This window comes from Lagenorhynchus albirostris, chromosome X, assembly GCF_949774975.1.
Source record: "Lagenorhynchus albirostris chromosome X, mLagAlb1.1, whole genome shotgun sequence".
Lineage (NCBI taxonomy): Eukaryota > Metazoa > Chordata > Mammalia > Artiodactyla > Delphinidae > Lagenorhynchus > Lagenorhynchus albirostris.
The window spans coordinates 72,199,326-72,212,498 of record NC_083116.1 but is presented as its reverse complement, the minus strand read 5'-3'; the positions used below and the strand labels follow the sequence as shown (position 1 = coordinate 72,212,498).

Below are 13,173 nucleotides of genomic sequence, written 5' to 3'. Positions count from 1 at the left end.
TAGCCTATAAAAATATTCTATTTATTCAGCAATAAAAAGGAATGAAAGAGTGATACATGCTACAGCATGGGTGAACCTCAAAAACAGTAAGCTAAACTGAAAGAAACCAGACACAAGAGGTCACAAATATGACTCCATTTATATGAAGTGTCTAGAATGAGAAAATCTATAGAGCTAGAAAGCAGATCAGTGGTTCCCTGGGCCTGAAAATGGGAGCAGGGATTGACTGCAAATGGGCAATGGGAAAATTTTTGGAGTAATGAAAATATTCTAAAACTGGATTATGGTGTCAGTTGCATAACCATACATTTACTAAAAATCACTGAATTATATACATATAATGGGTGAATATTACAGTATATAAATTACATCTTAATAAAGCTGATCTAAAAATTACTGAATAAACCTGCACTGAAAAGAAAAAAAAGCAGCAGAGGAGGGACTAAAACACAGGTCTTCATTGTTCCTTCTACTCTATTATCACCTGTCTCAGAAGTGGCAGAATAATAATAAACTTTTTCAAAGGGTTAGTCTCATCACAGGGGAATAATTCTACCAGGTTTTGAAAATACAAAGTAATTCAAAATGCCAGATGGTACTGCTACTTCGACCTAATCCATAGTATACCTGTATTAGAAATTTTCTACTTTTAACTATTTACATTTCACAAACCCAGGGAAATTTTATAGTGTGTAACCACATTTTAATACAAATTTATTTACATTAAAACTCATATCGAAAAGCATTATTCTATGTAATTTCTAATACATAAGATCATTTAGTTCTTTAAAATTAGCTTAAAGTTTAATATCATTGTTTGACTTACAGTGTGGCTAATAAGGCTCAGAGCATCTTCACAGCAGCCCCAAATTTCTTCCAGGGGACAGAGTTCTTCATTCGGCACCCCATCTGGCACGAAGAGGTTAATCAAGCTGTGCATACATTTGCTGAAAATCAAAAAGAGAAAACGCATCCCATAAGGAAAGAAATCATTGACTTCATGGCTAAGATAAGTAAAATCTGGATCTCATCCCAGACTAAGAGCTTCAAAACACGTCTGTTCTTCCTTCAATTTTATCTGGCCTCCAAGCTCAGAAGACAGATTTTTGAAGATATAAAGGGGGCTGACCAATCCTTCCTTTTATTATGCCTACGGTTGTCTTTCACTATATATATATTTTTTTTAGTTTCCTGAACTAAGGAGTTGTGTCTGTTTACTATATTTTATGAGCTGGTTTAATCTACAGATACTTTAAAGCATCTCGTTACATCCTCAAATGCAGAAGGGAATTGGGATTTAAACTGGGAGTAATTCCAGGAGAACTCTCTCATGTCTCAGAAAAGGAAGACTGTAATGAAGTTTTCCAGAGAAAAATCACACAATATCTATTTTTCCCCCATGTCTAGGCGTAGAGAACATAAAATCTTCAATAAATACTATTTTATATTACGTACAGCACTTATTGGTCCTTAAAGAAAGGTGCTTAGAAAAGAATATATGAGGCAAATGTAGCAAAATGTTAACATCTGTTAAATTTGAGTGGTGGATACACTCGTGTTTGTTATATTAATCTCTCTACTTTTCTGTATATTTGGCATATTCAGTAATGAACGAAAGAAAGGTACTTAATTAGTAATTTTATTATATATACAGGCTCACACAAAGAAGCAACTTTCTCCCTCTTTTCTCCTTTGGGAAAACCAGACTCCTTTACCTTGCCTTGGTCTATCACACAACTCTAAATATGGAGCTATTCTGAGGGCTTTTTAGTCCAGGAGTTACAGGAGTGGCCCAATCATCTTTTGAGTCAGTTGAGTATGATTGATGACTTATGGGACATTGACTATAGCACTTTTGGCTATCAAAAACTAGGATTCGGGCTTCCCTGGTGGCGCAGTGGTTGAGAGTCCGCCTGCTGATGCAGGGGACACGGGTTCGTGCCCCGGTCCGGGAAGATCCCACATGCTGCGGAGCGGCTAGGCCCGTGAGCCATGGTCGCTGAGCCTGCGCTCCGCAGTGGGAGAGGCCACAACAGTGAGAGGCCCTTGTACCGCAAAGAAAAAAAAACAACAACAAAAAAATAAAACTAGGATTCAGTGTTGAATTATATTTACTAACCTGTATCTCAAAACATCAACTGATTCTTTCTTTTTGTGGAGAAATAAAGCCTTTTTCAAGGCCTTTAGAGCAATAGAAGGATAGTGTGCAGGCATTTCCATTGCTAATGCTACAGGAAGGGAAGCAAAAAGATTGTGAATACCATAATCTCATCCATCACAGTTTTCATCCCACGTTACAACTGACTTTCTCTAATGAAACTGACCTGAGACAGATGAACAAAAACAAATAAATAAACAAAGACAAAAACCCAAAAATGAATTTTATAAAATGATGAATCCATGGTGGCTTTCAGAGATAGCTTCTACTTTCTGGGCAGAGTAACATGGTAGGATCACCAGGTTATATTTTTTCTTCAGCAAACATCAACAGAGAACCTACTGTTTCTGTAAGCCTGCGCATAGTCATACAGGTGAAGCAATAATCTTAGGAACCAAAGTGAAGGAGGGGCACACTAAGAAGGAAACAGAAAGCAGATAAGTAAAAGGGTACTAATCAAAAACAGATTTATACTAAATATACTGTTTCTGCCTAACATTAAAAACAGGAAACACTTGACATAAGAGTAAGTATCAGAGGTAAAACCCCTAAAACTTCTAGACGCATTTACCAGGCCTCTAGAATTGGAGTTCCATTATACAAGGAACAGTGGTCACCATCACGTCTATAAAGTATACGCCACCAGCTCCACAGGTCTAGAAATTCTGTCTTGGCAAGACAAGGAAAGGTAAATGTGACTCTTGTGCACTTGGGGCTACCTAATACCTTTATTAGCCACACATAGGCTCCTGAGGAGGGTGAAAGATATAAAGGGAACATAATGAGGCCATTTCTTGCAGTATATCCTCATAGAGGCTCTGAGCCCCCCAATACTACTTATAGCCCAATGACAAATTTGAGGTTGGCAATTGTGTTAAAAATATCACCAATATTTCTCTGTACACTTTCATAAACGGCTAAGAGTGTATTACTTTTGATTAGTGAAGCAGCTGATTGCCTATTTCTAACTAGCTGAGCAAAACTAACTTTCTGAAGTTTGAGCTACCTCTATTGTGTAGTTATATTATTCGATTCTACACATAAAATAAATATGAGCAATGCACTTTGCTAGGGTTTATAAGTACAACAAATACAAGTAATTATTACTCATGACCCTAAGGAGCCTAAAGAAAAAGATAAATGCACAAACGATTATAATACAAAATAGTTTGAGAATGCCATTAGAGAAGGAGAAACAAAGCGCTATGAGGATACATTGCTTCCCACCTGGAGGAAAGAGAGAAGAGAGAGAAGAAAGAAAAAAGTAGTACGACTTAAATGGGTACCAGCCTTCCAAAAACATAAATACAGCTCTTACATGCGATTGTTTCCAATGTTTTACTTTCTAAATGAGGCAGTTCCCACACTGATTCCAGGAAGCTGTCCAGTAATGGGTCATTCATTTTGGCTTTAACTTCAAACTCATACAGCAGAAGCAATGTCTCACATGGATCACTTGAGAAGTCCCCTAAGAAAGAGGCAAAAATGCAACATTCTCTGTGATTACATTTTATCATTCTCTTCTATTCTAATCTCTCTTCTGGGGAGATTTTCCTATTGAGGAAAATTAATTTTACTTATAATTTGAAGGTTATCCCAGCTCCTGTAGACAGATCTTTTACATTTTAAAATATATAAACTCACCAATACTTTCACACCCTGAAATGCATTCACTAGAGTTGTCTACATTTCCTGAAATTATTACGATGATATTCCTAAATAGCCTGGAAAAGTCTTGTTGCTATCTAATTCAAATACGTTTACCTGCCTTACTTTAATGACTGAGTTAACCAGAAAATGCAGTGCAATATAAACCAACTGTGGTTTTATTTTAAACAAAGCAAGGGGAAGTTTCCAAACTGCTTCATTTAGTCAGTCAACAATATTTCTTGGTTATCGCCATGGGCAGAATCTTGTATCAGGTAGCATCTATCATACTATGTGAGATGGTTTCCAATCACCCTTGTTAGACTGAACGTTTTCAAAAGTTTGGAGGTATAGCATACATACAATAAACTGAGGGAAGTGCATTAATCTTAAACAGGGTGATGAATTTTTATATATGTTCAAACCACTACCCAGATCATGATATAGAACACTTCCAACACTCGTGCTCCTTTCCAGTCAATACCACCTTTGCAGAGTTAACAACTATTTTGACTTCTATCACTACTGATGTGTATTTTTTATTGAACTTCAGTGATAGCATGTATAACTATAATCAACTTTTGAATATTGACCTGTATACTGTGACTTGCTTAACTCATTTATTAGTTCACATAACTTTTTTGTAGATTCTTTGGACTTTCTATATAGAGAATCATGTGTCCTCTGCAAATACAGATAGTTTTATTTGATCTTTTTCACTCTATGTATGTCTTTTCCCACTCTTTCGCTTGCCTTATTGCATTGGCTAGGACCACCAGGATGATGATGACCAGGAGTGGTGAGAGTAGACATCCTTGACTTATGTCCTTAGAGGGAAAGCATTCAGTCTTTCATCATTTAAAATGACATTAGCTGTAGGTTTCATTTTTGTGGATGGTCTTTATCAGCTTGAGGAACTTCCCTACTATTCCTGTTTAGCTGAGAGTTTCTATAATAAATGGATGTTGAGTCTTGTCACTTAATCTGTTGATATGGTGAATTAAATGATTGAGTTTACAATGCTGAACCCAGGATAAAACTTACTTGGTTATAATCTATTATCCTTTTCATGTTTTACTAGATTTTAAACTATGAATTCAATGGGTATAGGACAATTCAGGTTATCTATTTCTTTTTGTGGGAGCTTTGGTAGTTTGACTTTCAAGGAATTTGTCAATCTCATCTAACCCTTCAAGTTAATGGGCATAAATTTCTTCAGAATATTCCCTTGTTATCTTTTTTTTAATGTCTGCAGCATCTGTAGTGATGTCTACACTATCATTCTTGATATTGTTAATTTGTGTCTTGATCTGCCTGGCTAGAGTTTTCTCAACTGCACTGATCTTTTCAAACAAAAACAACAATACAGCTTTTGGTTTCATCAATTTTATCTATTATTTTCTGTTTTAAATCTTATTGACTTCTGCTCTTATATTACTCCTTTCATTCTGCTTGATTTGGTTCAATTTGCTAATTTTTTCCCTAAGGTGGAGGCTTATTTAAGATCTTTCTTTTTCTAATAGAGGCATTTATTTCTACAGTTTTGTCTAAACACTGCTTTAGCTGTATCCTCCAAATTTTTTTTGTTTTGTTTTTTTGCGGTACACGGGCCTCTCACTGTTGTGGCCTCTCCTGTTGTGAAGCACAGGCTCCGGACGCGCAGGCCCAGCGGCCACGGCTCACAGGCACAGCCACTCCGCGGCATGTGGGATCCTCCCGGACCGGGGCACGAACCTGTGTCCCCTGCACTGGCAGGCAGACTCTCAACCACTGCGCCACCAGGGAAGCCCTGCTTATCTATTTTATACATAGTAGTTTGCATCTCTTAATCCCATACTCCTGTCCTGCCCCCTCCCCACTTCACTCTCCCCAGTGGCAACCACTATTTTGTCCTCTGTATCTGTGAATCTGTTTCTGCTTTGTTATGTACATTGGTTTGTTTCATTTTTTAGATTCCACATATAAGGGATAACATAGAGTATTTGTCTTTCTCGGTCTTACTTATTTCACTAAGGGTAATATTCTCTAAGTCCATCCAAGTTGTTGCAAATGGCAGAATTTCATTCCTTTTTATGGCTGAGTAATATTCCATTTTATATATTACACCACATCTTCTTTACCCATTCATCTGTTGATAGACACTTAGGTTGCTTCCGTATCTTTGCTATTGTAAATAATCCTGCTATGAACATTGGGGTACATATATCTTTTTGAATTATTGTCTTCTTTTTTTGTAGATATATACCCAGGAGGGAATTGCATGATCACATGGTAGTTCTATTTTTAGGTTTTTGAGGAACCTTATACTGTTTTCCACAGTGGCTGCACCAATTTACATTCCCACCAACATTGTACAAGGGTTCCCTTTTCTCCACATCCCCACCAACATTTGTTATTTGTAGACATTCTAACAGGTGTGAGATGATAGCTCATTGTGGTTTTGATTTGCATTTCTCTAATGATTAGTGATGCTGAGCATCTTTTCATGTGCCTGTTAGCCATCTGTATGTCTTCTTGGGAAAAATGTCTATTTAAGACTTCTGCCCTTTTTTTCCGGTACATGGGCCTCCCACTGCTGAGGCCTCTCCCATCGCAGAGCACAGGCCCTGGATGCGCAGGCTCAGCAGCCATGACTCACGGGCCCAGCCGCTCTGCGGCATGCGGGATCCTCCCGGACTGGGGCACGAACCCGCATCCCCTGCATCGGCAGGCGGACTCCCAACCACTGCGCCACCAGGGAAGCCCTTCTGCCCATTTTTAATTGGTTTGTTGGTTTTTTTCTTGATGCTGAGTTGTATGAGCTCTTTATATATTTTGGATATTAACCCCTTATTGATCATATCATTTGCAAATATTTTCTTCCATTCCATAGTCTGTCTCTTCGTTTTGTCAATGGTTTCCTTTGCTGTGCAAAAGTTTTTATGTTTAATTAGGTCCCATTTGTTTATTTTGCTTTTATTTCTTTTGCTGTAGGAGACAGATCCAAAAAATATTGCTATGACTTATGTCAAAGAGTGTTCTGCCTATGTTCTCTTCTAGAAGTTTTATGGTTTCAGGTCTTACATTTAGGTCTTTAATCCATTTTTAGTTTATTTTTGTGTATGGTGTGAGGAAATGTTCTAATCTCATTCTTTTACATGTGCCTGTACAGTTTTCCCAGCACCACTTATTGAAGAGACTGTCTTTTCTCCATTGTATATTCTTGCCTCCTTTGTCATAGATCAATTGACCGTAGGTGCATGGGTTTATTTCTGGGTTCTCTATTCTGTTCCACTGATCTATGTGTCTATTTTTTGGCCAGTACCATGTTGTTTTCATTACAAATAAATGTGTTGTTTTGATTACAATAAATGTGTATTCTGGTGTTGTTGGGTAGAGCATTCTATAAATATCCATTAGATCAAGTTGGTTGATAGTGTCATTTATGTCTTCTATACACTTGTTGAGTATCAGTAGCTTTGTAGTACAGTCTGAAGTCAGGGAGCATGATACCCCAGCTTTGTTCTTTTTTCTCAAGATTTCTTTGGCAGTTCGGGGTTTCTTGTGGTTCCATAAAAATTTTAGGATTATTTGTTCAAGTTCTGTGAAAAATGTCATGGGTTATTTTGATAAGGATTGCCTTAAATCTGTAGATCACTTTGGGTAGTATGGACATTTTAAACAATATTAATTCTCCCAATCCAAGAACATGGGATATCTTTCCATTTCTTTGTATCATTTTCAAATTCCTTCATCAATGTTTTACAGTTTTCAGAGTACAGGTCTTTCACCTCCTTGGTTAAGTTTATTCCTAGGTATTTTATTCTTTTTGATGTGATTTTATTCACGATTATTTTCTTGCTTTATCTTTCTGATAGTCCATTATTAGTGTATAGAAAAGCAACAGATTTCTATATATTAATCTTGTATCTTGCAACTTTACTGAATTCATTTATTAGTTCCAATACTTTTTTGGTGGAGACTTTAGGGTTTCTTATATATAGTATCATGTCATCTGGAAATAGAGTTTTATTTCTTCCCTTCCAATTTGGATGCACTTTATTTCTTTGTCTTGTCTGATTGCAGTGGCTAGAACTTCTATTGCTATGTTAAATATAAGTAGCAAGAGAGGGCATCCTTGTTGTCTTCCTGATCTTAAAGACTTTCAGTATTTCACCATTGAGTATGATGGTAGCTGTGAGTTCGTCATAAATGGCCTTTAATATGTTGATATATGTTCCCTCTATATCAACTAGAAGTATGTTGTTTAATTTCCAAATATATATTTGGAAAAATAGAACTGTAAAATATATTTTACATATACTTTATAAATTTATCATTTAACTCCATTATGGTAAGAGAAAATACTTTGCATGATTTCAATACTTTTAACTCTTTTCAGGTTTGTTTTATGGTTCAGAATATGGCCTATGTTGAATGATCCACGTGCATTTGAAAATAAATGTGTATTCTGGTGGTGTTGGGTAGAGCATTTTATAAATGTCAATTAGATCAAGTTGGTTGATAGTGTTAGTTATGTCTTCTATATCCTTGTTGAGTATCTGTTGACTTATTCTATTAACTCCTGTATTGGAGTCTCTCTCCAACCATAGGGTGGATTTGTCTATTCCTCCTTTCAGTTCTATCAGTTTTTGTTTCATGTATTTTGAAGCTCTGTTGTTTGGTACATTACAAATTTAGGATAGTTATGTTGTCACGTTTAATTGACCACTTTTTCATTATATCCCTCTTTATCCTTAGTAATATTCCTTGCTTTAAAGTGTCTTCTCTGATAATATAGCCATTCCAGCTTTCTTTGGATTAGTGTTTGCATAGTGTACTTTTTTCAATTCCTTTTATTTTTAACCTACCTATGTATTCATATATAAGTGGGTTTCTTATAGACAGCATGTAGTTTTGGGTGTTGATTTTTTAGCCAATCTGACATTCTTTATTTCTTTTCTTGATCTTTTAATTGGTGTGTTTAGACCAGGGGTGAGCAAACTACAATCTATGGGCTGGCCGCTTGTTTGGCAATGAAGTTTTCTGGGAATCCAGTCATGTTCATTTGTTTAAATATTATCTATGTCTATTTTCCTGCCTATAATGGCAGAGTGGAGTAGTTGTGCCTGAGACCCTATGGCCTGTTAGCTGAAAATATTTACTATTGGGTCTTTAAGAAACATGTCCTGACCTCTGATTTAGATGATTTATATTTAATGCAATTATTGATATAGTTGGGTGTTCTTGAACTTTATTAAACTGAATTATACTTAGAACAATTAGAAGATCAAGAAGGAAACATGTCTTGAAAAACACTGTAAGCCAACTAGAACTACCAGACCTTTAGAGAACACTCAACAGCAGCAGAATAGACATTCTTCTCAAATGCATACAGAATATTCTCTAGAATTAATGATATGCTAGGTCGTAAAACAAACCTCCATAAATTTCAAAATATAAAATGATACAATGTATGTTCTGTGACCACAGTGGAATGAAATTAGAATAAGAAAAAAGAAATTGGGAAACTCACAAATATACAGAAAGTAAACAAGACATTTTTAAACAACCAATGGGTGAAAAAACAAATCAACAGAGAAATTAGAAAATATTTTGAAAATGAAGACACAATATAATAAAACTAATGGGATGCAGCTAAAGTGCTTAGATGGAAAATTATATTCATAAACATATAATTAGATTGGTAAACATATACACATATAATTAATTATATCTTTACAGAAAATATGCTGTACACCTTAAACTTATATAGTGCTGTATGTTAATTATACCTCAATAAACCTGGAAAAAAATAAAATGAAACTTAAAAGAAGGAAAAATTGATTTCAAATCAATAATATAACCCTCCACATTAGTTAAGAGCAAACTAAACCCAAAGAAGTAGAAGGTAGAGAATAATAAAAATTGGAGTGGAAATGAATGAGAGAATAGGAAAACAATAGAGAAAATTAATGAAACCAGAAGCTGATTCTTTAAAAAGACAAACAAAATTGACAAAACTTTAGCTAGATTGACTAAGAAAAAAGGAGAGAAGCCTCATTGCTAGAATCAGAAACAAAAAAAGAGACATCATTACCAACCTTAGAGAAATAAAAAGGATTACAAAGGAATGCAATGAAAAATGTATGCCAAGGGTCTTCCCTGGTGGCGCAGTGGTTGAGAGTCCGCCTGCCGGTGCAGGGGACGCGGGTTCGTGCCCCGGTCTGGGGGGATCCCACATGCTGCGGAGCAGCTGGGCCCATGAGCCATGGCCGCTGGGCCTGCGTGTCCGGAGCCTGTGCTCCGCAACGGGAGAGGCCACAACAGTGAGAGGCCCGCGTACAGCAAAAAAAAAAGAAAAAAAAGAAAATGTATGCCAATAAATTGGACAATCTGGATAAAATGAACAATTTCCTAGAAAGACAAACTACTGAAACTGACTCAAGAAGAAACAGACATCTGTATAGATGTATAATGAAGGAAGACATTGAGTTAGTAATTTTAAAAACTACAGGGACTTCCCTAGTGGTCCAGTGGGTAAGACTCCACACTCCCAATGCAGGGGGCCTGGGTTTGATCCCTGGTTGGGGAACTAGATCCCACATACATGCTGCAACTAAGAGTTCGCATGCCACAACTATGAGCCTGCATGCCGCAACTAAAGATGCTGCATGCCACAAGTAAAAGATCCCACATGCCACAACTAAGACCCGGCACAGCCAAAATAAATAAATAAATAAATATTAAAAAAAAAAAAAAACTACAGAAAAAGAAAAGTCCAGGCTTATACAGCTTCACCACAGGACTGGAGCAAACATTTAAAGAATAATTAATACTAAGTATTTACTAATTCTTTCAAAAATTGAAAGGGATGGAACATTTCACAACTTATGTTATAAGGCCAGGATTACTATGATACCAAAACCAGACAAAGATATCACAAGTAAAGAAAATTAGACAAAGGTCTCTTATGAATATAGACACAAAAATACCCAACAAAATACTAGTATTCTGCATCCAGAAACATATAAAAGAATTATACAGTGTGATCAAGTGGGATTTTTCCCAGGAATGTAAGGTTGCTTTAACAAGTGAAAACCAATTAATATAATATACCATATCAACAAAACAGAGACTACATGATGATCTCAATAGAGGTGGAAAGCATTTTACAGAATCCAATAAACCTGATAAAACACTGTCATGATAAAAACAATTAACAAACTAGGAGTGGAAGGGAACTTCCTCAACCAGATAAAGGGCATCTATGAAAAAATCACAGCTAAAAACATACTTAATGGTGAAAGACTGGATTCTTTCCCTCTAAGATGAAGAAAGAGACACATATGCCCACCCCTACCATTGCTATTCAACACTGTACTGTAAGTCCTACCTAAAGAAATTAGGCAAGAAAAAGAAATAATAAACATCGAGACTGGAAAAGAAGTAGTGAAACTATTAATACACAATGTGATCTTGTAAATAAAATTCCTAGGCATTCCAGTAAAATACCATTAGAACTAATAAAGAAGTTTAATAATATTAATGTACAAAAATCAATTCTATTTCTATACAATAGCCATGAGCAAAATGAGAATAAGATTAAGAAAACAATTCCATTTATAATACCATCAAAAATAAACTATTTAGGATTAAATTAAAGAAGTGCAGGACTTGTACACTGAAAACTTTAAAACATCATTGAAAGAAATTAAGGAAGATGTAAATAAATGGAAAAATATTCCATGTTCATGGATTAGAAGGCTTGACATTGTTAAAATAGCAATACCCCTCAAAATGATCTATATATTCAACAGAATCCCTACCAGAATCCCAGCTGGCTTTTTTCTTTTTTCAGAAACTAACAGGCTGATCCTAAAATTCATGTGGAAATTCAAGGGATCCAGAATAGCCAAAACAATCTTGAAAAAGAAGAGTGCACACACACACACACACACACACACACAAAAAGAAGAAAAAGAACACATTTGGAGACTAACATTTCCATGTGTCTATGGTCAACAATTTTCTACAAGGAGACAAAGACCATCCAATGGGGAAACAATAACTTATTTTCTTTCCTTTTTGGCTGTGCCGCATGGCTTTCAGGATCTTAGTTCCCTAACCAGGGATTAAACCCGCAACCTCAGAAGTAAAAGCACAGAGTTCCAACCAATGAACCACCACGGAATTCCCAAGAATAGCTTTTTCAAAAAAATGGATCTGTATAGCCACATGGAAAATAATGAAACTGGACCCTACTTCATACCACATACAAAAGTTAACTCAAAATGGATCAAAGACCTACATGTAAGAACTAAAACTATAAAACTGTTTAGAAGAAAACATAGGAGTAAACCTTTATGACTTTGGATTGGCAGTTATTAGATATGACACCAGAAGCAGGAACAAGAAAAGAAAAATAGATAAATTGTACCTCATAAAAGTTAAAAAAAAAAGTGCTTCAAAGGATGCTACTGAGAAAAGGAAAAAACCCACAGAATGGGAGAAAATATTTGCAAGTCATATATCTGATCACGGACCTGCATCTAGAATATATAAAGGACTCTTATGACTTAATAATTTAAAAAACAATTAACAATTGGGCAAACGATCTAAACAGACATTCCTCCAAAAAATACGTACAAATCGCCAATAGGCATATGAAAAAATGCTCAATACCATTAGTTGTCAAGAAAATCAGTCATTGGGACTTCCTTGCTGGTGCAGTGGTTAAGAATGCACCTGCCAATGCAGGGAACAGGGGTTTGAGCCCTGCTCCGGGAAGATCCCACATGCCACAGAGCAACTCAGCCCGTGCACCACAACTACTGAGCCTGTGCTCTAGAGCTCCCGAGCCACAACTACTGAAGCCCGAGTGTCTAGAGCCCATGCTCTGCAACAAGAGAAGCCACCACAATGAGAAGCCCGCACACTGCAACGAACAGTAGCCCTCGTGTGCCACAAGTACAGAAAGCCCACGTGCAGCAACGAAGACCCAACACGGCCAAAAATAACTAATAAATAAATTAATTTTTTAAAAAAGAAAATCAGTCATCAGGAAATCAAAACCACAATGGGATATCACTCTACACTCAGAAGGATGGCTAGAATCAAAAAGTCAGATAATACAAGTGTTGGCAAGCTGGTGGTGAAATCAGAAGCCTTACACAACTGGTGACAATATAAAATGGTGCAGCCACTTAGGAAAATGGTCTGGCAGGTCCTCAAACAATTAAACAGAGTCACGGAGAGGGGAGCTTAAAGATGGTGGAAGAGTAAGACGTGGAGATCACCTTACTCCCCACAAATACATCAGAAATACATCTACATGTGGAACAACTCCTACAGAACACCTACTGAATGCTGGCAGAAGACCTCAGACC

The 13,173-nt window shown here is 36.4% G+C and overlaps 1 protein-coding gene across 1 annotated transcript in view; it reads right to left on the bottom strand.

Annotated features, from left to right (window-relative positions):
- Positions 1-13,173, bottom strand: part of TEX11 (testis expressed 11) — a 353,939-nt gene that overhangs the window by 36,277 nt on the left and 304,489 nt on the right. Inside the window, exons 28-30 of the mRNA XM_060137334.1 lie at positions 3,477-3,626; positions 2,120-2,228; positions 827-947 (exon numbers count right to left, since the gene is read on the bottom strand). Of these exons, the coding sequence (XP_059993317.1) occupies positions 827-947; positions 2,120-2,228; positions 3,477-3,626 (380 nt within the window). The remainder of the gene's footprint in view (positions 1-826; positions 948-2,119; positions 2,229-3,476; positions 3,627-13,173) is intronic.